Here is a 25892-nt window from a genome sequence, read left to right on the forward strand (position 1 = left end):
GAGGTAGTGTTCGTGGACCATTTGGGAATCTGGTGGTGGAGCAGAAGAAAACAGTGTGCATCTTCAGGCCCCTGTGCCACCTCCCCAATAGTAGTAATGAGCAGAGTTAATGAGTAGTAATAAGGACCCGGATGATGAGGGTTCTTAATGATGGATGCCACTTGAGGCACAGCCTTTTGAAGATGTTCTTGATGGTGAAGGTTGTAGATGGGTCTACAACCTGTTTTGATCATGTGCATCAGAGCCACCATACCAGATGAAGATGCAGCCAGTCAGAATGCTCTCCACAGTGCATCTGCAGGAATTGGCTAGAGTATTTGGTGACATACTAAATCCAAATGAAGTATCAATATGTTATTGCATCAATATGTTGGGCTCAGGATAGGTCCTCTGGGATATTGACACACAGGAACCTGAAGCTGCTCACCCCCTTTTCACTTCTGATCCCTCTGAGGACTGGTGCATTTTCTCCTAACTTCCCCTTCCTGAAGTCCACAGTCATTTCTTTCAAGAACCATTCAAGCGGTTGATCGATCTCACCCCTGGATGCCTCGTCATCACCATCTGAGATTCCACCAAAAGCTGGTGTCATCAGCAAATTCCTAGGTGGTGTTTGAGCTGTGCCTAGTCACACAGTCATAACTGTAGAGAGTAGAGAAAATGGCTAAGCACACATCCTTGATGTACTTGTGTTGATTGTCAGTGATCAATATCTACAATTGGTCTTTTGTTAAATTTCGCTTAGTTTGGGTTTATTAATGTTGAACTCAAATGATTTTGGAATCTAGTAGATTATTCAAGTCCATGTAGTTTTGGAGCTGTGGACCTTTGCTTCATTTTGTTTAGTTTTTTAAATATAATGCTTGAAGTTAAGCTGATTTATTTCGAAGGAGAGACCTAATCTTTGTAAGCAGAATTAACCAGATATGTTTCCAGTTTGCACTGCTCATTCTTTGGCAGAGCAAGTTGGTGCTAATATGTTTCAATAAAGCTTATTTGTACCTTGGGTATACATTTTCAAACAATCTTGCTTGACACTTCTGTTTGGGGATGGATGGGGTAATTATACTTGAGCAATATGAATATTCTTGTGTTTATATATTAATACTAGAGTGCAGCTTGCTGTGTTAAAGGTTATGGGGAGAAGGCGAGACAATGGAGTTGAAACAAATCAGCCATATTTGAATGGAGGAGCATACTCAATGGACTGCCTAATTCTGCTCCTATGTCACAGTTATTATAAATACTGGTGCTCCACAAGGTTACATCTTCGCCCCCTACTCTATTCCCTGTACACTCAGACTGCATGACCAGATTCTGCTGTAACTCCATCTGCATTTGATATCATCGCGGTGGGCCGTATCTGAAATAATGAGTCTGAGTGCAGGAAGAGGAGAGAGCTTGTCAATATGATGAAAACAGCCTTTTCCTCACTGTCAACAAAATGAAAGAGCTGGTCATTGACTTCAGGAAGGGGGGCAGTGCACATGCTCTTACTTTCATCAACAGTGTTGAGGTTAAGAGCTACAAGCTTCTAGGAGTGAACATCCTTGTTCTGGTCTAATCACGTAGATATCACATCAAAGTTCATCAATGCCTCTACTTTCTCAAGAGGCTAAAACAATGTGGCATGGCTGCCCTTACCAATTTTTATCAATGCACCAAAGAAAGCATCCTAACTGGGTTCCTTCTAGCTTGGTTTGGCAACTGCTCTGCACATGATCACAAGAAACTGCAGAGGTTTGTGAACACAGCTCAGGACATCACAGGAACCATGTACTCTGTCTATACTTCCTCGCACAATCACTGACCTTACTATTCTTGATATTCTTCTCCCCTTCCCATCAGGCAGAAGGTGCAAAAACTTAAAAGCACGTAGCATCAGCTTCTTTCCTGCTGTTATCATACTCTTGAATGGACCTCTTGTTCAATAAGATTGACTCTTAACCTCACGTTCTTTGTCGTTATGATCTTGCACTTTATTGTTTACCTGCGCTGCACTTTCTCTGCAGCTGTTACACTTTATTCCACATTCTGTTCTTGTTTCACATTGTTCTACCTCCCTGCACTGGGTAATGATCTTATCTGCTTGAACAGCATGCAAGTCAAGCTTTTCACTATCGTGATATAAGTGATAATAGTAAACCAGTAACAATACAGATCACCTTTTCTTTGCCCTCAACGATGGCAAATATGTACATGCTGAGTTGAAAATCCATAAATAGTAGTTGCTGGTAATCTGAAATTAAACACAATGCTGAAAACGTTCAGCAGGTCAGGCAGCAGTGGTAGAAAAGGAGAATATTTCAGGCTGCAGATCCTTCAGAATTGTGAGAAAACAACTCAGTTGTGATAGGATTGGGGTGGGATGGATAGGGCATGTGAAATACCTCAGGTGAGGTCAGTAACGTTGCTGAGGTGGTTCTAATGTTTATGGAGCTGTGTTAACAGATTAATGAAGAAGGTAGTTAGAAAGAAAACGAAAGGACATGTGAAGCAGTGCAATACGGGTCAGAACATTTACTGAACCCAAAGGAAAATGCTAGAAATGCCCAACCCATCTACTTGAAACAAAATTCAATATGGAGAACCAAAAGCAGAAATGTGCTCGTATAAAAGATGAGAAGTGTTCCTCAAACTTGCATTGGACTTTGGAACTGGGCAGAAGCCACAGACAGATCAGCATAGGATAGAGGATTAAGTGGCAGAAACCAGAAGCTGAAAGTTGCCCTTGCAGAGAGTGCCTCCATTTCCCATTTTGGAGAGCACATCTATTCAGTGACCAAGTAACATTCAGTTAAAACTATGCAATGTGAATTTGTGTAAGTATGGGTTTGTTGCTCATTTTGTGAGCAATCCATTTGTGTTGTACAGCAGTACTAAACTGACTTTTTTTCCTAGACCCTAAGGTGAAAAGACTTGGCTTTATTTTATGTTTGCATCATCTCAGAATCAGGTTTATTTTCATGTGACGTGAAATTTGTTAACTTAACAGCAGTTGTTGAATGCAATACATAATCTAGCGGAGAGAAAAAATAAATAAAATGAAAATAATAAACAAGTAAATCAATTGTGTTTATTAAATAGATTTTTTTAAATGTGCAAAAACAGAAATACTGTATATTTCTTTAAAAAAGTGTGGTAGTGTCCAAACATTCAATGTCCATTTAGGAATCGGATGGCAGAGGGGAAGAAGCTGTACCTGAATCGTTGAGTGTGTGCCTTCAGGCTTCTGTACCTCCTACCTGATGGTAAGAGTGGAAAAGGGCATGCTCTGGGTGCTGGAGGTCCTTAATAATGGACGCTGCCTTTCTGAGACACCGCTTCTTGAAGATGACCTGGGTACTTTGTAGGCTAGTGCCCAAGATGGAGCTGACTAGATTTACAACTTTCTGCAGCTTCTTTCGGTCCTGTGCAGTAGCCCCTCCATACCAAACAGTGATACAGCCTGTCAGAATGCTCTCCGCGATACAACTATAGAACTTGTTCCTTGGGCATCTACTGAATTGGGTGTTTTTGCTATTTAGATTCTTCTAGATTGAAAGTTGAATGGCTCTTAATTCCTCTACTTGTATAGTTTTGTTCAAATAACCCACTGATATCCTTGGATCTTAAATATTTCATGTATAATGCCTGTGTCGTCATCTTTGTCAAGAGCAAATTTGGAGCAGCAACACAATGTTGGAAGAACTCAGAAGGTCAGGCAGCATCTATGAAAATTTTTTTTTAAATTCAATGTCTCAAGTTGAGACTCTTCACCAGCACTGGAAGGGAAAGGGTAAGACACCAGAATAAAATGATGGGAATGGATGGAGGACAAACTAGAAAGTGATAGGTGAAGCCAGGTGGGTGGGAAAGGTAAAGGGCTGAAGAAGGAATCTGATAGACGAGCATAGTGAATCATTGGAGAGAGAGCAGGAGGGGCATGAGGTGGAGCTGATAGGCAGGTGAGAAGTGGGTAAGAGCCAAGTGAGAATGAAAAAGGGGAAGGTGGGAAAAGGGAAAAAAAAGTTACCAGGAGAAATCGATGTTCCAGCATCTGCAGAATCCCTTGTGTTTTTAAAATTTGGCATCAGTCTCTTCCCTCACCTGTGTCGTCGTTAAATGTGCATCATTAAACGGATCTTAACAATGAATACCTTTAGTTATCTCTACTAATGTGGTCAATAATTTTTTAATGTGACTAGCCTCAATTTCAATACAGGTTTCCCCCGCCATCCGAAGGTGGAGCGTTCCTATGAAATGGTTCGTAAGCCGGAATGCCGTAAAGCGAAGAAGCAATTACCATTTATTTATATGGGAAAAATTTGTGAGCATTCGCAGACCCAAAAATAACCTACCAAATCATGCTAAATAACACATAGAACCTAAAAACAGTAACATATAGTAAACAACACATAAAAGTTGCTGGTGAACGCAGCAGGCCAGGCAGCATCTCTAGGAAGAGGTGCAGTCGACGTTTCAGGCCAAGACCCTTCGTCAGGACTAACTGAAGGAAGAGTGAGTAAGGGATTTGAAAGTTGGAGGGGGAGATCCAAAATGATAGTGCCCCCCCCCCCGTCTTCTCATCATTTTGGATCTCCCCCTCCCCCTCCAACTTTCAAATCCCTTACTCACTCTTCCTTCAGTTAATCCTGACGAAGGGTCTCGGCCTGAAACGTCGACTGCACCTCTTCCTAGAGATGCTGCCTGGCCTGCTGCGTTCACCAGCAACTTTTGTGTGTTGCTTGAATTTCCAGCATCTGCAGAATTCCTGTTGTTAACATATAGTAAAAGCAGGAATGATGAATACATAGCCTATATAAAGTAGAAATACTTTTCCACAATCATTGCTGCACTGTTCTCGGTAGCAAAAATCTCACGCAAGCGCTGTCGGCAAAAACATGGCGCAAGCGCTCTCCAGTAACCTTTAAGCTATGAAGCTGCAAATCATACCAAATAACACGTAAAAGTACACAGCCGATATAAAGCAGAAATAATGTATGTACAATGTAGAATCACGGGAATCGGGAAGTCAGCGCCGAGCGCACTGATGGTGTGTTAGGCTGAGTCATCGGAGGTTGGGGTGGCGCAGTGGCTGCCACCCTCTGGGCAGCGACCCCATACAGATCTGCGAAGCATGCGGGGGTACAGCGGTAGCTGGGACGCACCCAGCACATCTTTAAGAAAAAAGCCAAAACAAACAGCTAATTAATTAGGTAAACATGAGGAATTCTGCAGATGCTGGAAATTCAAGCAACACATCAAAGTTGCTGGTGAATGCAGCAGGCCAGGCAGCATCTATAGGAAGAGGTACAGTCGTTTCGGGCCGAGACCCTTCGTCAGGACCCGAAACATCGACTGTACCTCTTCCTATAGATGCTGCCTGGCCTGCTGCGTTCACCAACAACTTTGATGTGTTAATTAATTAGGTGCCGCCCGGCTAAATGTCGGCCCAGATCAGAGGCGATGCAATCGTCTCTGATCTGGGCCAACATTTACGTGCCAGGAGGCACCTAATTAATTAGCTTGTTTATTTCGTCTTTTTTCTTAAAGATGTGCTGGATGCCTCCCGACTACTGCTGCATTCTCCGCAAATCGGTATCTATCTGCGGCCTGAGGGTTGGGATGGTGGAACACTGGGGTGTCATCTCATCGTCGTCTGTTTCCATGAGGGCAGGCAGGCTATCTTCTCCTATGTCTGCCTACCTCGATGTCGAAGGTCGAGGTCCGTCTTCTGCTGTGGCTGATGTAGAAGGCTTGAAAAACGACAGTATGCTTGACTGCTTAGCCTTGTGCATTTTTCTATCATACAGTCCTTTGTAAGCACTCAAACCATCCTGCAAATATGCCCTAAACCGACGGACCCTTTCAAAATTAAAGTCGTGCTTTATCGTTGCAGTGAAAGTCTCACGTAGTTGCCTCACGTTCAGTTCCTGGACAACTTCACTTTCGCTACTGCATTCAGTTTTGATTGTTATCCTTTCCTCTTGCAATTGCATCAGCTCTTCATCTATCAGTTCTTGGTCATGGGATGCCAAAACCTCTTCAACATCAGCTTCGTCAACTTCCACAAGCCAAACTGGCTTTGACCTTACTTCGCTCACCACGATCGAAATGCTTAGTTATGTTTAGCTTTACGCTGAGTATAACACCCTTATGAGCTCTTTCAGGCTTTTCCAATACCATAGAACTCATCTTGCTAACGGCTGCTCACAGGCACGTGTTTAAGCAATGCCGGCTAGAATGCCGTTCCGAATCCGGGGGAGAGCGGCTGCTCGAGGCGTGCGCTGCTTTTTGTCGTAACAGTGAAAACACCTTCTGTTAGCGAAAACGGGTAACTAATGTAGGTCTTTCGTAACAGTGAGGTTTCGTAAAGCGAACGTTCGAAAAGCGGGGGACACCTGTAACCTTTTATGAGTATTCTTATCAAATACATTTTCAATGTCCTTGTAAATATCAGCCACTGCTTCCATTAGTGCTTCATTTTGTTGGGCTTTGTCATGTTTTACAAAGCCATGCTGGCATGCATCAACTGAAAAGTCGAAAGGTGTCCATCATCTGTAATTTGAAAGGTCATCAACCTGAAATGTAGTTGCACCTTTCCACAGATGCTGCCTGCATTGAGGAGTATTTATAACATTGTATTTTTTTCGCCCCAGGTTTCCACCATTTGCAGTATATCACTTTTGTGTTAATTATAAACTAACTTCTCAGAAAAAGATGTTAGGCCATCTGGTCTATAATTTCCTGTTCTTTCCTTCTCCCTCTCTTTAAATAGCAGTGACATGCAATGTTCCAGTACAAGGAAACATCTGCAATTATGCCCTATTTTCTTTTAAAGCTGAATCTGGGAATCATCTTGTCCTAGGAATATAAACTTCTGGGCCATTATTTTATTTGTAATTTGTATTCTGCTTTTATTATCTTTGTTAAGTCCCTGACCCTGATTTAGAGTTTTTCCTTGATGTCAAGCATGCTATCCTCTATAATAATTTTTAGTTTTAATATCCTATTTGAGAAATAGAAAATTTGGGTTAGCTTGTAGCCTTCAGTTTATTCTTCAGCACCCAGTATTAGACCTCCATAGAGGTATGGAGCATCATGACATTAAAAAAGGCCCTTTGGCCCATCTCTTATTCTGCCTAGTGCCATCAACCTGCATCTGGACCATAACCCTCTGTACCTTTCCCATCCATGTACTTATCTAAACTTTTAACTACTGAAAATAAACCTGCATCCACCTCTCACTGGCAGCTTATATAACATTTTGGTTGTGGACAGCTCCTTACACTTTAAGGGCAAAGTCCAGTGCACGAAAGTGTGCCTTTCACTGAACTGATCTTTCATTAGTTAACATTTGTTGCAGTGTGCATCTCTTCAAGATGAAACCTTGAGCAGATGCACTTTCTGTAAAGAGTACATACCAGTCTCATTCCCAGCACTGTCTCAAAGACAACATGCAGTGGGGCCAAGTGAAGGATCTGACTGAGAGACCTTCTCACCATCACCCTAGCAAAGTCTTGTTAAAAGCTTCTAATTATGAGAGCTTCTACCAAAAGACTAACATAAGCATAAGAGATTCTACAGATGCTGGAAATCTAGCGCAACACAGTCCCGCTGTACGTTCTCCCCGTGACCATGTGGTTCCCCCCCCCCCCCCAGTGTCCTGTGATTACGTTGGGGTTAAATGAGGGGTTGCTGGGTTCAAAGGGCCAGAAGGTCCTGTTCCACACTGTATCTCAATAAATTAAAAAAAGGTGGAGGAACTCAGGCAACATCTATGGAGGGGAATAAACAGTCACATTTCATGTGGACACCCTTTATCAGGATTGTAAATGGAGAAGAGGTCAGAATAAGAAAGTGGGGTGTGGAGGAGTAGTCTGGTAGGTGACTGGTGAAACCAGGTCAAAGGGAAACTGAGTGGGAGAAGGGATGAAGAAAAGCTGGTGAGCAACAGGTGGAAGAGGTAAAGAGCTGAAGAAGGACTCTGATAGGAGAGGACAGTGGACCATGGGATAAAGGGAAGAGGAAGGGATACCAGAGGGAATTGGCAAGGAGGTAGGGCGAAGGGAAGAAGTTAGAGGGGACTTCATTAAAAATGTTAAACGACTTTAACAGTCTGCCAAGGAGAAAATCTTTGCCAATATCCTACTTCATTAAATGAATAGCGCTGACAATTTTTGCTCGATTGGCATATAAATTGGACATACAGATTTTTATTGAACCAATTGGGTTCCAATAAAAAATAAATTTCCATACTAGTTATAGTTGAAATGTATTTCATCAGTTTTAACTTCTGTAACCACATGCTTGACTGTTAGTCTTCCACTACTTAGTGACTTTAATTTGACTCTGCAAAATTGGTGTTACATTGTATCCAGAATGCAATTTCCCCACTTGAACCGTTTTGTACAGCAAATATCAAATTTCTTAACTTGAAATGTCTGTTGCAAATACTCAGTTTTATACCAAAATAGCTGATATGCTTTACGGACATTTCATGTTTTAGAATAAGTGTTGGAGAGGATTGATCAGCAGCACCTTTGAAGAGAGAAATGTTAAAATAGTTTCAGGTTGCTAGCCATTATTTTCATTAGAAGGACACTGAGTATTTTCCTCTACAGCTTGCTTGATTTGCTGGGTATTTTCTATTTTTATTAATAACATCAACATGCTTTTCGCTTTGAAAGTCATCGAAGACTTTGGTAAGAGTAGCAAATTCTTGCATTGATGCTCATGCATTTTTTGTCAGGATCCTGATTTGCTTGAGGATTACTTGATTGTGGATGGAGATTTGGCATCCTACCAAAAAATATTTTCGGTCCGAATGTTTTCCTTATTGAAACTTGGACTATTTTTAAGTGAACCTCAGAATGATATGAGTTTAGAGGAATATAAAAGGTGCTTATGACAAGTGTCAGGATTTGAATACTTGAGATTATAAATGAGATTCTTCAGATGCTAGAAATTGGAGGTGAAGGTTTTTCTGAAATAGTGTAGGAGAAGACAGGTGAGGTATGAGATGCATTAAAAATTAATAGCATGGAAGAGTTAAGATTTAGCCGAGCCAAGACTAGGTAAGTTTCAGGATCAAACAGTACGTCCTAGGTCAGTGGTCCCCAACCACCGGGCCGCAAAGCGCGTGCTACCGGGCCATGAGGAAACGATATGATTTGGCGATATGAAATGATATGAGTCAGCTGCACCTTTCCTCATTCCCTGTCATGCCCACTGTTGAACTTGAACGCACGCGAGATCATCAGTCCTACAACTACTCGAGTAAAAACCAAACGTCGCTTGAGAGTTTCTTTGGAAGAGGTGGTAGGGGACATAAAAGGCCTAATGATGATAACGCAGAGACAGCTGAGGCTGAGACTGCAAACAAAAAAAGGAAAGCTTCCTTCAACAGAAAATATGACGAGTCGTACATAAAATATAGCTTTATTGCAACCGGTGACTCGCATGCTTCAAGCCCCCTGTATGTAATATGTGGAGACAAGCTGTTTAATGACGCAATGAAGCCTTCAGAACTGCTTCTAATGAGTCCAAGCACCCTGCACTTAAAGACAAACCTGTTTTGAGTCTTTTTGAGCGGAAAAAACATGAGCGAGCGGGACAGAAGCAAGTGCTGAGAGCCACCACCTCCACAAATGCTGCTGCTCTGAGAGCATCGTACTTAGTGCTAGCCGTATTTCTAAGGCTAAGAAGCCTTTCACTGTTGGTGAAGAATTGATTGTGCCTGCTGCCAAGGATATGTGCCGTGAACTGTTGGGAGAAGCTGCACCTAACAAGATGGCACAGGTTTCTCTTTCAGCTACCACAGTTTCAGGGAGAATCGATGACATAGCGGAGGACATCGAAGCACAGCTGTTGGAATGGCCTAACGAGTCACCATGGTATGCTGTCCAGGTCGACAAGTCTACCGATGTTGACAACAAGGCAATACTGCTGGTTTATGTGCGATATATGTCTCAAGACGATGTGCACTGCAGCTGCCAACTAACTCAACTGGGGCAGAACTATTCAAGTCATTCAATGACTACATGTCAGGCAAACTGGACTGGTTATTCTATGTTGGAATATGCACAGACGGGCCTGTAGCTACGATTGGACGGCTGTCTGGTTTCACTACCTGCATGGTCAAAGAGGTTGCTCCTGAATGCCAGTCTACACACTGTGTCATACACAGGGAAATGCTGACTAGCCGAAAAATGTCATCTGATCTTACAGCGTATTGAGTGACGTTGTTGAAGTTATCAATCACAACAAAACAAAAGCCCTTAACTCACGTCTGTTTGAGCAGCTTTGCGAGGAGATGGATGCAGAGCACAAATGCCTTCTCTTACACATTGAAGTCAGGTGGCTATCAAGGGGGAGAGCTCTGGCCAGGGTTTTTGAGTTAAGAGAGCCACAAACTGGTAGGCACAGAATCCATCGCAGGTGAAGTTCTCCTCACCATTGAGCACACTTAAATGGAGTGCTGCCATAAGAAAGTAGCAAGGATTATTAAAGATGCCCACCATCTAGATCAGGGGTTCCCAACCTGGGATCCACGGACCCCCCGGTTAATGATAGGGATCCATGGCATAAAAAGGATCGGGAACTCCTGAACTTGACTTTGCTGTCTTCTTGCTACTACCTTGGGTTCCACACCACCAGGTTCAGGAACAGTTATTACCCTACAACCATCAGGTTCCTGAACTAGTGTGGATAACTTCACTTGCCACGACGCTAAACTGACTCTACAGCCTACAGACTCGCTTTCAAGGACTCTCTTTACAATTTGTTCTCAGTATTTGCACATTTTGTCTTCTGCACTTTGGTTTTTGTCAGTCTATGTATAGTTTTGTTTTGTAAAATTGTTTGTTTCCTCTCAAGGTAGTACTGTGGATTGCTGTTAATTAGGACTGATCAGGATCAGTACATTTTGGTCCAATTAAGTGGCTGCCCCAACTGATCAAAGTTTTGTGAAAGTAGTTAAAAAGGATTTTAAAAAAAGACACTGTTGTTTAACTGAGCAACAAATTATGTATTTAAATGAAATGCAGGGCATATTAGAGCATTACCAATGCTACTACTGTACTATAAAACAGTGTATTAGTTCCTACTAGTTATCAGTGGAGGAATTTATCCAGTGTCCAGGGAGGGGTAGCACCTCTGAAGGGGCTTATGTCCATACTGGGGCAGCTCACTCACCTTGGTCTGTACTGTGCACTCTCCTCTCACCTGTTGCATGGGACATCAGCCATACCCTAGTACACCACTTTGACAGTTAAGCTAAACTCAGTGAAGGTAGCTGACGGGCCTCGTACCCTGCTGAAGTCAGGACGTGCCTGTCCTAGCGTGTGAAGTCAGCTCCAGCTCCAGCGGACTGGACAGATGAGATCAGCAGTGGGATTCAACAGCTAGTTCTGCAATTCTTCGTGGAGATCGAATGATGTGATGAGGCACAGAAGTCATGTAATCTATTGCAACCAAGGAAGTCCCCAGTTTGTGATGACTACTCGTACCACTGAACCCAGTCTTGAGCTTGAAAGAGTGGAACTGTCCCAGTGCAATGGTTTTTCCATTTTAAAAACTCCATGGATGCCACAGACAACCAACACTCTGCTATGTTCTTTTGATTGACTGTGATTGAAAAAATTAGTACAGTCACCTAATGCAGATAATGGACTGCTTTCATACAATGCTATTGCTTCCTCCAGATCTTCATTTTCATGATACCATTGGAGATGATTGTCGATACCTTCAAGATTATCTTGCTGCTTATTTCTCACCAACTATCAGTGACAAAAATCACTGCTTTTTGAACACCCACTCAACTGACACAATTTTGAGAACTATTTTCTCTAAGCACAGTGTAGTGTTTAATGGCCACATAAGTTCATGCGAGTGATGCCGGTTAGAAATTGTTCGGCAGCTGTCTCTTACCCCTATTAAGCGGCATAGAGCCCCAGATAAATGAAGGAAATCTGGCTATTTTCTTGATTTAGATTTTCTTCTTTAAGAGTTATCCCAAATAAGTGGCTGCCCTGGATTAACCAATGCACCACAATTAACTAGAATCCACCCTTTATGGTTACACATGCTATGATAGTTGACTTTGAATGTTATTCCCTTGTTCAAAAAAAGGGGGCATTAATAGTCCAGGTAATATCAACATTTTGCTACAAGCTAAAGGAAATGTTGATCTAGAAGAGGATTAAGTCACTTGGAGGAAAATGAATTGTCTAAGGCAAGTCAGCATGGAATTAAGGGCAAATTATGTTTAATGACTTTGATTTTTTTGAGCAATGGAATTAGAGTTAATGTGATATATACAGTGTATGTGGACACACGCCTTCTGAAAATCAGGACCTCTAAGTTTCTACTGATGTGCATCTTACACTTTTTGTGACTCATTGGAGTGTAGAAGACTGAGGAGTGACCTTATGAAGGTGTAGAAAACCGAGGGATATAGATAGAATGAGCAGAGTTCTTTCCCCAGGGAAGGGGTACTAAAAACTAGAAGGCATGGGTTTAATGTGAGAGGTGAAAGATTTCAAATGAATCTGAGGGACAATTTCTTCGCACAGGGTGGTGCATACTGTATATGGAATGAGCTGTCAGAGGAAGTGGTCGGTGCAGGTACTGTAAAATAAAACATTTAAAAGACATTTGGGTAAATACATGGATAGAAAGGGTTAAGAGGGTTATGGGTAAATTGGGTAACTGGTTGGTCTGGATAACTTGGGATGAATGGCTTTATTACTGTGTGCTCTATTACTCTGATTATAAGTTGGTATGCAAAATGTATCTGCAAGCAACATGATATAAGAGGGCTATTGAAATGGTGAATGTGAATTTGCCTAAGGTAGCAATAGAGAAACATAAATTTTCAGGCAATTAGTGGGGTTGCTTTATTTACTTTTATAAACTAGATGTATTTGAAAGCCACCATCACTAAATGTGCAGATGAGACAAAACTGGAATAATTAACTCATAGAATTACAGAAATGTGGCACATGAAAGTTTAACACAAGAATTAGGTTGATACAGTTTCGTTGAGGCTGTAAATGGTTAAGAGATACAGGAGCAAAAGGATTGGGTGTATAATACACAATTCATTAAAAGTGGCAGGGAGGATGGAGAAAATGGTTTATAAGCTGTACTTGATTCTGGAATAGAAACAATTTTGGGAAGAATTCAGGCAGTCAAGCAGCATCTGTGGAAAGAAATAAGTTTCAGGTCATTCACCTATCCTCCGAACTGCATAATTTTGGTTCTATCAGTAGACAGCCGTCGATCCCAGGGGATCATGGGTTTGCGCCTCTGGTGGACGGTGTCCTCTCCAGGGCGCAAGCCTGGGTGGGAAGATTTGAAGAACTGGCTGTAGGCCATGCAGCAGGATCCCCCTCTCCACGTCACTAATGTAGTCCAAGGGAAGGGCAAACACTGATACAGTTTGGCACCAGTGTCGTCACAGGTTGCCAGAGTGAAGTTATAAACAGCATCAAACTGCCTTAGGGACTCCTGCTCTTCCTTGGGGTTTACTCCTGAAGCCTTTCTTATGGGTGGGTATGGCCGCAAGGCAGCAGAAGTTTAAAATCAGTTTTCCTAGGTGAACTACAGTCCAAGGCTGATGAGCCCCACCTGCCCAATGGCTCTATCAACAGACAAAAATCAGTGATGTAGTAAAGATTTGTTTCATGGCAACAGTACAGGGCAATAAAATTACTGCAAGTTACAATAAAAATTGGTGCAAAAGAGGAACAACAAAGTAATTTTAATGTGTTCATGGACTATTCCAAAATCTGATGGGGGAAGAACGCTGGAGTTGCTTATATCGAGGAGCTGAAGGGTGGTATGAAAGAAGTATATCCACTAAGTTGAGATTTCATTTTCTTAGTGAAGGCATCATTTGCAGGTACAATATGTACAAGAGGATAAATGCCATTAAATGCCTTAAATGCAACATATAATAAGAATGTAGAATGTATTGTTGCAGGTGTGGTTTCATTTTGTCCTTCTAAAGGGAATTGAGTAAATGGTGCATTAAATTTGTAAGGCGATGGAAAAGGGGCCATGAGATAGTTGTGGTAGAGAGTTAGTGTGATGTGAAGAGCTGAATGGCTGCCTCTTGTACTGTAAACGTTCTTTGATTCTATGATTTGAGTTTTGCTAAGAGGCTTCTTGTACAATAGAACAATTAATGTATTAGATGTGGAAACTGCTAGTATTGTTGATTTTAACAAAATTAACATCCATTGAAAGCACCAGAGTTCACTGAAACTAGTAGAATTTTAGAATCTCAACAATGAATTTGTATTTTTTGACAGATTTGAGGTGCAATAATCATAAATTCACTGTTGTTCAATTGAATTAGCCTCATTTTATTTTTGTAGGTTAGCTTTCCAAAACCTAAAACTTGACAAGACAAGATGCTTTTCAAAAATACTGTGCTCTAAGTTGGTTTGCATAGGAAAACTGTTCAAAGTACTTAGTTAATATTGACAAAAATATACTACTAACTCTTCTGCATTAGTGATCCTGTGAAATTGCTGACAAGTCGGCTAATATAGTTACACCTGATACCATTGGTCAACTTCATTGCACTCTTCCATTGAAATGTCATTCCTTTCTCTTCTCCATAATTGTCATCCTGGTTTGCCATTTGCTGTTCTCCAAGAAGTTCTGTGGAATGAAGACTGAGGGGCTTGGCTGCAATGTGGAGAATCCCACTGCATGCCAATATAGAAAGTTCACTTGTTTAAAAATAGCTTTACATCTATTTAAAGAAGCCTCATCCCACAGGAGGCATAGTGGTGGCATTACCTGGTAGCTGAGCCTCAAGTCCCATGCTACCAGGTTTAGGAACAATTTTTACAGTATAACCATCAGGCTTCTAAACTGATTCCACAAGCTTGAACTCACTTTCAAGGACTCTACAAAGCATGTTCTCAGTTTCATTTATTTATTTACTTCAGTATTTCTTTCTGTGTGTGTATGTGTTTAGTGTATGTATATTTTTTTCTTTTTCCATAGATGGTCTTTTACACCGGTTTTTTTTTAGTCTTTGTGTAGTTTTTCATTGATTATTGTATTTCTTTGTACTGTGAATACTTACACAAAAACACAGGGTAGTGTATGGTGATATGCATTCTTTGATAATAAGTTTGCTTTGAAAGTCTTCGATTTGCTTGATGTGGTGTTCCCTGAAGCAGCCGTTGAAATTAGCGAGCTGCTATCAGAGCATCTTGGCTTCAGCATATCCACAATCCTGAAATAACATTTTTCTGGTGAACAAAATAGTTGGCCAATAAATTACTTACAATGGGCAGATTAATTGTTTTTCATCCAAAGTAGACAGGTAAACCAGAGATTTGAATGTTGTCTTAGTGAAAATTTGTTTCACTGTAACCTACTGCAGGAGAAGCTTTGTCCACCAGTAGTTATCTCATACTTGTACAGAACTTGTCCCTAACTTTATGCGTCTCCAAAATTTGATAATGGAATTGTAAAATATTTTGATCTCTTCAGTTTCCTCTTGCAGGTTATTTCTTAGATGACATGAGGTCAGTACAATGTTTACTTTCCTACTTGATTGTCAATCATATAATTGTGCTTATTTTTGAATTGCAATGATGAGCGTAAAACAGGAGAATTGTACAAAGATTTGTAATATATAGATCATGTCACACAACATGGAAAAGACATGGCCGTGCTGATCAAGTACCTATTTATATCAATTACTGTTTTCTAGCACTTGCCCATTAAACTTGGTCTTTTGTTGCCACATTGGATATTTGTTCCTGTCTGCAGTTGTCTTTCAGATCAGAATTGCACCTTTCCAATTTTCATTTTACTGGTTACTTGTTACCATTGCTTGCTCCAGGTGGATGTATGAAACAGCACTGAATTTTGTCTTTATCTTTCCACAGGGTTATCTGGCGATCCTGTAGATCTCAGCAGGCGGCATCAAGCTTTTGGGGAAAATTCTATACCACCTAAAAAAGCAAAAACTTTTCTTCAGCTAGTATGGGAAGCTCTACAAGATGTCACGTTAATTATTTTAGAAATTGCAGCCATAATATCACTAGGCCTTTCTTTCTATAAACCCCCTGGAGGGAAAAATGCAGGCAAGTATTAAATATTTCAGTTTTAACAACTTGTAGCTAAAACATTGCCACTAAATTAATAGATATGAAATCTCTACAAACTTTTATCCCAAGATTGTGATCCAGAAAAAAATTGTATTACTGACTTAGCAAAATGGCTTCAAAATCCTTGTGTATGTTGAGTACATGTGCTCAATTCAAAAATTTGAGAAACAGATAGTTAGAACTGAATCAAATCAGGTAACTGTTCCTAACAGTTGAACTGGATGCTCAAGTGCTAGCATTAACTTGAAGCTGTATCACTTATTCTCAAGCACAGCAAGTTGGAAATGGATTTTGGTAAATTATTCAGCATTATTACAGCTATTAACCTACCAGGATCATATTGGAGTGAACGATGCTGTCATCTACCTGCTGAAAAGAGCCTACTCCCATTTGGATAAGCATTGTGAGGATAGCATGCAGTCAGACTGTAAGGAAGGGCAGGCAGATGTTAGGACAAAAATTGCAGCCACTAGGATGAGTATCAGTGCATTAGAGATGCAGCATCTAAAAGGGTAGCAAATACAGTACTTAGTGTTATATCTCAATGCACAGAGTTTAAGAAATAGGTGGATGATCTTGTTGCACTATTACAGATTGTCAGGTATGACATAGTGGCCATCACTGAAGCGTGGCCAAAGGATGGTTATAGTTGGGAGCTGAATGTCCAAGGTTGCATGTCTTAGCAGAGGAGTAGGAAGGTAGGCAGAGGGGTGGCATGGCTCTGTTGGTAAAGAATGGCATCAAATCAATAGAAGGATGTGACATAGGGTCAGAAGATTTTGAATCCTTGTGGGTTGAGTTAAGAAACTACAAGGGTAAAAGGGCCCTGGTGTCTGTTATATACAGGCCTCCCAACAGCAGCTGGGATGCGGACCACAGATTACCATGGGAAATAGAAAAGGCATGTTAAAAGGGCAATGTTATGATAGTCATGGTAGAAATCAACATGCAGTTTGATTGGGAAAATCAGGTTGGTAATGGATCGCAAGCGAATCAGTTTGTTGAATGCCTATGGACAGTTTTTAGAGCAGTTTCTCATTGAACCTACTAGGGGATCAGCTAGACTGGATTGGCTGTTATGTAATGAACCACAGGTGATTAGGGAGCTTCAATTAAAAGAACCTTTAGAAGGCAGTGATCACAATATGATTGAGTTCCACTTGAAATTTGATAGTGAAAAAGTAAAGTGTGACATAGCAGTATTTCAGGGTGGTTAAGGAAATTACTGGTATGAGAGAGGAGTTGGCCAAAGTGAATTGGAAGGAGCTGCTGACAGGGATGACAGCAGAGCCGCAGTGGCATGAGTTTCTAGGAAAAATGAGGAAGGTGCAGGTTAGATGTGTTCCAGACATGAAGAAATATTCAAGTGGTAAAATAGTACAACAGTGGCTGACAAGGGAAGTCAAAGCTAATGTAGTAAAAGCAAAAGAGAGGGCATGCAACAAAGCAAAAATTAGCTGGAAGATGGAGGATTGGGAAGTTCTTAAAAACCTATAGAAAGCAACCAAAAGAATCATTAGGAGGGAAAAGATGAAACGTGAAGGCAAGCTAGCAAACAATATCAAAGTGGATGGTAAAAGCTTTTTTAAGTATGTTTTAAAAAAAATAAAAAAGAGATATAGGACAGCTGGAAAATGAGGCCAGAGAAATAATAATGGGGGGCAAGGAGATAGCAGATGAACTAAATGAGTATTTTACATCAGTCTTCACTGTGGAAGACACTAGCAGTATGCCAGATGTTGAAGCGTGTGAGGGAAGAGAAGTGAGTCCATTTATTATTCCAAGGGAGAAGGTGCTCAAAAAGTTGAAAAACCTACGGGTGCATAAGTCACCTAGACCAGATGAACTGTACCCTATGGTTCTGAAAGAGGTAACAATAGAGATTGTGAAAGTAGTAATCTTTTATAAATTATTGGACTCCGGCATGGTGCCAAAGGACTGGAAAATTGCAAGTGTCACTCCACTCTTCAAGAAAGGAAAAGGCAGCAGAAAGAAAATTATAAACCAGTTAGCCTGACCTCAGTCAGTGGTTGGGAAGATGTTGGAGTCAATTGTTAAGGGTGAGGTTATGGGGTACTTGGTGACGCAAGATAAAGTCAGCATGGTTTCCTTAAGGGAAAATCTTGCCTGCTGGACCTATTGGAATTCTTTGAGGAGATGACAAGTAGGATAGATAAAGGGGACGCAGTGGATTTTGTCTATGTGAACGTTCAGAAGGCCTTTGACAAGGTGCCACACATGAGGCTGCTTACCAAGTTAAGGGTCCATGGTATTGCTGGAAAGTTACTGGCATGGTTAGAGCATTGGTTGATTGTTAAGTGGCAGTGAGTAGGAATGCAAGGATTCTTTTCTGGTTGGCTGCCAGTGACTAGTGGTGTTCTGCAGGGGTTAGTGTTGGGACTGCTTTTTATAATGTATATCAATGATTTAGATGATGGAATAGATGGCTTTGTTGCCAAGTTTGCAGATTGATGGAGGGGCAGGTAGTGTTGAGGATGCAGGTAGCTGCAAAAGGACTTGGACAGATTAGGAGAATGGGCAAGAAAGTGGCAAATGAAATACAATATTGGAAATGCATGGTCATGCACTTTGGTAGTAGAAATAAATGTGCAGACTGTTTTCTAAATGGGGAGAAAATCCAAAAATCTGAGATGCAGAGGGACTTGGGAGTCCCTGTGCAGAGCACCCTAAAGGTTGACTTGCTGGTTGAGTTGGTGGTGAGAAGGGCAAATGCAATGGTAGCATTTATTTCAAGAGGTCTAGAATACAAGAGCAGGAGTGGGATGCTGAGGCTTTATAAAGCACTGGTGAGGCCTCACCTTGAGTATTGTGAACAGTTTCTAAGAAAAGGTGTGCTGGCATTGGAGAGGGTTCAAAAGAAGTTCACAAGGATTCAAGAAATGAAAGGGTTATTATACAAGGAACTTTTTATAGCTCTGGCTCTGTACTCGCTCTCATTTAGAAGGATGAGGGGGATCTCAATGAAACCTTTTGAATGTTGAAAGGCCTAGACAGAGTAAATGTGAGAAGGATGTTTCCCATGGCGGGGGAATCTAGGACAAGAGGGCACAGTCTTAGGATAGCAGGGCATCCATTTAAAACTAAGGAGCATAGAAATTTCTGTAGCCAGAGGGTGGTGAATCTGGCTGTGGAGGCGGAGGCCACATCATTGGGTGTATTTAAGGCAGAGCTTGATGGGTTCTTGATTGGATGCGGCATCAAAAGTTACGGGGAGAAGGCCAGGGAGCGGGGCTGAGGAGAGGAAAAAAAGATCAGCCATGATTGAATAGTGGAGCAGACTCGTTGAGCCAAATGTCCTAATTCTGTTCCTGTGTTTTGTGGTCTTATAGTCTTATGTTTTTTGATTTCTCAAATGCCTTTAATACCATAGAGCCCTTATTGCTGGGTAAAAGCTCCATTCAATGCAGGTCAGCGCTTCCATTTTATCCTGGATAATGGGCTACCTGCCTGGCAGACCAGTTTGTGTGGCTTCACAGCTGTGTGTCAGACATGGTTATAAGCAGTACTGGGACCCCACAGGGGACTGTATTGCCTCCCTCCCTATTTACCATGTATACGTCGGACTTTAGATACAACACTAAGTTGTGTCATCTGCAGAAATTCTCTAATGACTCGGCAATAGTTGGGTGTGTAAAGGGAGGATGTTGGGGGGGCGGGGATGAATACAGGGCCCTGGTGGGGGACTTTGTCAAATAATGCAAGCTGATTCATCTGCAGCTCAACATCAGTAAGACAAAGGAGATGGTGATACAACTTAGGAAGACAGCCTGCTCTGCTCCCTGTTTCTATTAATGGTGAGGGTGTGGATGTGGGGGTGCACCTGGATGACAATGGAACACCAACACAGAGGCTGTGTAAGAATCGACTCTACTTCCTGAGGAGACTGAGGTACTTTAGAGTATGCAGGCCTTTCCTTCGTAAGTTCTACTGGTAGAACCAGTCTGTTGTTGCCAGTTCAATCTTCTATGTGGTGGTGTGCTGAGGCAATGGCATCAATACGGGTGATGCCAATAGGCTCAATAAACTGTTTAGAAAGGCTAGCTCTGTTATAGGTGTCAAACTGGAGACTGTGCTTTTAAAGAAAAAAGGGCCAAAAGGAAAATCCTGGCAATTCTAGACAAAGCTTCTCACCCTTTGCTTGCCCCCTTGGCTGAACAGAGGAGCACTTTTAGTAATGGATTAAGACCACTGTGCTGCTGCAAATGGCACTATATGAGGTTATTCTTACCATTGGCCATTAGACTCTATAATGAGTCAACCTGCAGCCAGGGAAGTGATGATCCCTTTTGTTAGACTCTTTGAGGTAACTTTTTTTTATTCTTTCTTCTCTTCTAATATTTGTATATCTGTGCACTTGTAATGCCTCTTTGATAATAATTTCCTTGTGATCAATATAGTATCTATTAAATGAGTTCAATTTACTGATTTATGATAAATTTGCGAAGTGAATTTGCAGATTACTTTCAAGTTGATGTTCTCTCGAGTCATTATCTAACAGGGAAAAGTTGTGCCAAATGTCCAGCCAGTTCAAACGTTTGAGTGCGGAATCTTACTCCTAGACTTATATAATCTATTCATTTTAGGAGAAAGGTCAAGTCGAAAAGCTTCCAAGTAGGACCAGGGGAGAATTACTTGGTAGTTGGTGCCCTCCATTGGTCAGGGCCAACCATAGATGTTGTATCCCATGATATGCAAGCCAGGGTAGTACAAAATGGAGAATAAGTATATTCCCATGCAGCAGTCTCCCACTCTCAATGCAGCCGATGAATCCAAAGGAACGTCAGAGATGTATTGTTTCACCAACGGTGTCACATGAGTTGGCAGTCAGCATTGAACTCAATGTAGGACTGCCTTAGGGACTTTAGCTCAGAATTTTTCCGTTAGGTTTTACTCTCAAAGCTTTCCTCATGAATCGTTATAGCCGCAAGGCAGCGGAGGTTTGAGATCAGTTTTCCTTCTGGATGAGCTGCCAATCACAGCTGGTGAGCCCCATTTGTCTGAAGTGGCTGAAGACACCAGTAACTCTCCTTTGCCCTTTTTCCTGTCAGTAGAAACGGTTCCGCCAAATTTAGTAGCTTAGCCACACGTGAAGGCTAGAAGCTGACTTGGTTGTCAGAGGCTATTTGAGATGCATGCCATTGGGACCATTTAATGGTGAAAGCTTATCTGCACTACCTCCCTAGGCTATAGCAACCTTTAGGAACCAATACTTGGCAGTATTGCAAATGCTAATCACTAGGCAATAATAAAATAGCTGTTAAAATGACTGTTAACTCATTACACCTCCAAGTCATTCTCAAGCATATTTGCAGACCAACCAAACAGTGTTGTTTATATTGATTCACAGGATATGACCAATGATAGCACTAATATAGTTGTGATTGTCCCTAACTACCTGTGAAACTGAGTTACTTAAAAGACCTCTTGAAGATAGAGATGTCTGGTTATTTGGTCTACACATGTGCTTGTAAATTCTCTGGAAATGTAATAAATGTAATGTTTTGACATTTGATTAACATTTGCACTATCTGCATGTGTTTAAGATAAATTAGTGCAAAAGGATACATGGTCCAAACGTACTTGAAAGAAATTGTTTGCACTGTGACTGTCAGTACCCTACAAAGATTTCGTGTTTAAAATTGAGTGGCTAATTGTTGCACCATGGTGAAAATTGTCAATGCCCTGTCATCACCTGGGGCCAAGAGCCAGTGTAAAGTTCTAATATAGTTGTCTTTCTGGTGATAAATATAGGCAACCTATCATTGTATTCACTATTTAGATCTAAAAGAGGATATTCAAACAACTAAAAGAAAACATTGAAGATAATTCCATTCAGTTTGAAGAAATTTCATAATGTTCTCCCAGAAGCAGATGGTTTTATAAGAGCAAATTTTCAATTTCAAGGATTTAATTTAATGTCAGAGGAATGTATACAATATACATCCTGAAATGCTTTTTCTTCGCAAAATATCCACGAAAACAGAGAAGTGCCCCAGAGAATGAATGACAGTTAAATATGAGAACCCCAAAGTCCTCCCCATTTTTCAAAAATGCTCAATATTGCTTATATTTGCAATTGTTTGTGAATTTAATGATTCGTATCCACACTTAGGGTACGGTGTCCTCAGTAATTCGATGACTTCTCTTTATTTGATTATTTCACTGATCTTGCGAGCATGATGTTCTTCATTAATTATATATTTCGGCTAAAAATGACTGCTTGCAATTTTTTATTTGCTTGAGCAAACTGAGCATAAAATGATAGTTCAAATTAAATGGTTAATAAGTGCACCAAAAAATTTGTGCTGTAGTGCCTTTTAGGAAATTCTCCATTCGGAAAATATTCTTGGAACATTCAAGTTCCATATTAATTGGTCCTCTCTCAGACACATTAATTTTGGTTACCAAAAACACTTAATATTTTGTTATGTGTTCTGCCTTGCTCTAGTGTTGTTAAACTGTCAGTTTCAAGTTTATGGTGAAAATACAGTCAACAATTAAATGATTCCATTCATGATTGTAAAGTTTGCCTTACTCCTATCCCTTGTGTAATCTGTGCTATTCCTTATGTTCTTTCTTCTGTTCTTTCTGCAGCTTGTGGTAAAATTACAGAAAGCCATGAAGATGAAAGTGAAGCAGAGACTGGTTGGATTGAAGGAGTTGCTATTCTTGTTTCTGTTATTTGTGTGGTATTGGTCACAGCATTCAATGACTGGAGTAAGGAAAAACAATTTAGAGGTCTACAAAACCGAATAGAACAGGAGCAGAAATTCACAGTGATAAGAGGTGGCCAAGTTATCCAGATACCTGTGGCAGAGTTGGTGGTTGGTGACATTGCTCAAGTTAAATATGGTAAGTAAATTTTGTACCTGACTATTCATGGAAACCCTTCAGTAAATGTGTTTAAATTGAGGGCGGAGAAACGCTATACTTACTAGAAGTGGTGTACTCATTTTATGGGTCTTTGTCACTTTCCACAAATATAGCAAGTGTGTGTGGCGAGTGGCCAAGTGGTTAGGGAGTTGGACTAGTGATCTGAAGGTCGTGGGTTTGAACCTCAGCCGGGGCAGCATGTGTTTCCTTGAGCAAGGCACTTAAAATAGATAGATATACTTTGTTGATCCCAAGGGAAATTGGGTTTTGTTATAGCCGCACCAACCAAGAATAGAGCATAAATATAGCAATACAAAAACCACAAACAATCAAACAACAAAATACAAACTATGCCAGATGGAAAATAAGTCCAGGACCAGCCAATTGGCTTAGGGTGTCTGACCCTCCATTGGAGAAGCTGCAAGTTCGATGGCCACAGGCAGGAATGACCTCTCGTGCTGCCCAGTGTTGTATCTCGGTGGAATATGGCTGAAGTCCAACAGCAAAAAGTTCAATATCTGGTCTACAAACATGTTCCTCGATCGTAATATGACCCGGATTGCACCATCTGTTTAACCACACAATGCTTCAGTCTACCCAGCTGAGAATGGGTACCGACAAAAATACTGGGCATTAATCTCGCGATAGACTGGTGTCCTATCCGGGGGGGGGGGGAGGGAGGAAGAGTCTTGTACTCTGTCGCTTCACTCCACGGAAACCGGCAAAAGCACTGGCCTGATGGGCCACAAGGCATGTGACAGACTTTAATTTTTTTTTAAATCATCCTACATGGATAAAAATTTTAAAGATTAACTATTAGCTTTATTTGTCACACATACATCAAAGCATACAGTAAAATGTGTATGATTTGCATCAATGACCAACACAGTGTGCTGGGGGCAGCCCACGTGTGTCGCCATGCTTTCACTATTAACATAGCATGCTCGCAACATAACACTAACCCATAAGTGTGTGGAATGTGGGAGGTAACCGGAGCACCTGGAGGAAACCCACAGTCACGGAGAACATAAAAACTCTTTATTACTGCGACTGATAAACCCCAGTTCGTGATCTCTGGTGCAGTAAAGCAGTAATGATGAAGGGTCTCGGCCTGAAGCATCGACTGTATCTCTTCCTAGAGATGCTGCCTGGCCTGCTGCATTCACCAGCAACTTTGATGTGCGTTCGCTTCATTGATGTGTGTTGCTTGAATTTCCAGCATCTGCAGAATTCCTGTTGTTTGCGTGATTGGAAGCATTACTGGCATTCTGACATGTCAGTGTTTTTTTAAAAAAACAATAACAAGGGATTGAGAGACACAACTTAAAACTATCTATCATCAAAAAAGTAAAGTGCTAGCCAAATGCTGGGAGCTAAATGCTTGGTCTGCAACCTAGGGTACAAGAGAGGAGTCAGGAAATTAGTCGCAGATGTGTCGCTACTGTTGAAAGAAAGGCAAAACTGGAAATTGTATGCCAATTGCACAAGCATTAAAAAGATAAATAGGATATTTAGAAAACAGGTAATTAGAGTTATGATTTTATGAAATGGAAATGTTCGATAAATTGACTTGGGTTTGAGGATGTAACAAATAATACGAGAAAAATGAACAAAGTGAATGTGGTGCATGGGAATTTCTTGACTGCATTAAATAAGGTGTCATATTAACAACTGCAGCATAATTGTGCACTAGGTTGGTGTTAATATATTTATACAAATAGATGAGCCCATTGTACAGGTTTGTCTGGTGGCTAGTAGGGCTGCAAATAAGGTGGGCTGAATGGACAATACTAGCTTTGCAGTCGTTACGGTTCTCGTACATTGTGTGATGAAAATGGTTTATTTTGGACAGCAGTGTTAATGCTTAGAAAGAGGAGGATGAATTTAATCCTCATCAATGTGGTCAACTGTCTCATTAGAATCAGATTTATTGCCAGTGACATGTGTCATGAAATTTGTTGGTTTGTGGCAGCAGTCCAGTGCAACATAAAATATTACAAATTACAGTAAGTATATAAAATAGTTAAGCAGTCCAGAAAAAGAACAAATAGTGAGGTAGTGTTCATGGACAGTTCAGGAAAAACTACAGTAAAAACTCAACTTGGAAAAGCAAACATTTCCAAATGAAATCTGATCACTTTAGGTTCTTAAAGTATGAACTATTTGCTTTGTTGGCCTGACTTGTAAACACCTCACTTGTGAATATTGTGTTCACAAAATGCACTCAGTCTTCATAACCTCTCTGCATCTGTGACACATGATGAATGAACTTGTATAATGATTACTATGGTAATCATTCTTAAAGTCATCTTGATGGGATATGGATAGGAAAGGTTCAGAGGATTTTGGGCCAAATGAGAGGAAATGGGACTGGTTCTAGTAGACAACTTGGTTAGCATGGACAAGTTGGGCTCTGCTGTATGACTACAATTGTCTCTTCCTGATCTCCCTTCTAATGTTGCAGCTTTTTTAATTTTTGGACAAGGAAAATGTCTTGAAAGCTTGATGTTTTAAACTCCAATATTGTCTACAGGGTAACAACTTGCTATGTCTTGGAGAATGGGGAAACATTTAACTATTTTAACAGAAGCTGAATTAGCCTTGAGAACTGTTTAAGAGACCAACTATAAATTTTGGTTTACTGCATTTCAGGTGATCTCCTACCTGCTGATGGCGTACTTATTCATGGAAATGATCTGAAGATTGATGAAAGCTCACTTACTGGGGAGTCTGACCATGTGAAGAAAAACCTAGCCAGAGATCCACTGCTATTATCTGGTAAGAAGACGTATCATCCTGGTAATGGAAGGATGGGAAATGTTAATTTTAATTTTGTATTTCAGCAATAACAGTGCGTAGTAGGTCCTTAAAGCC

At 40.9% G+C, this 25892-nt stretch overlaps 1 protein-coding gene across 5 annotated transcripts in view; it reads left to right on the top strand.

Annotated features, from left to right (window-relative positions):
- The window catches only part of LOC140202797 (plasma membrane calcium-transporting ATPase 1-like), a 129198-nt gene that overhangs the window by 47925 nt on the left and 55381 nt on the right, over positions 1-25892 (top strand). For all 5 annotated transcript variants that reach the window (XM_072268157.1, XM_072268161.1, XM_072268160.1 and 2 more), the window contains exons 3-5: positions 15903-16100; positions 22740-22997; positions 25671-25796. In XM_072268157.1, the coding sequence (XP_072124258.1) occupies positions 15903-16100; positions 22740-22997; positions 25671-25796 (582 nt within the window). The remainder of the gene's footprint in view (positions 1-15902; positions 16101-22739; positions 22998-25670; positions 25797-25892) is intronic.

Source organism: Mobula birostris, chromosome 9 (assembly GCF_030028105.1).
Source record: "Mobula birostris isolate sMobBir1 chromosome 9, sMobBir1.hap1, whole genome shotgun sequence".
Lineage (NCBI taxonomy): Eukaryota > Metazoa > Chordata > Chondrichthyes > Myliobatiformes > Myliobatidae > Mobula > Mobula birostris.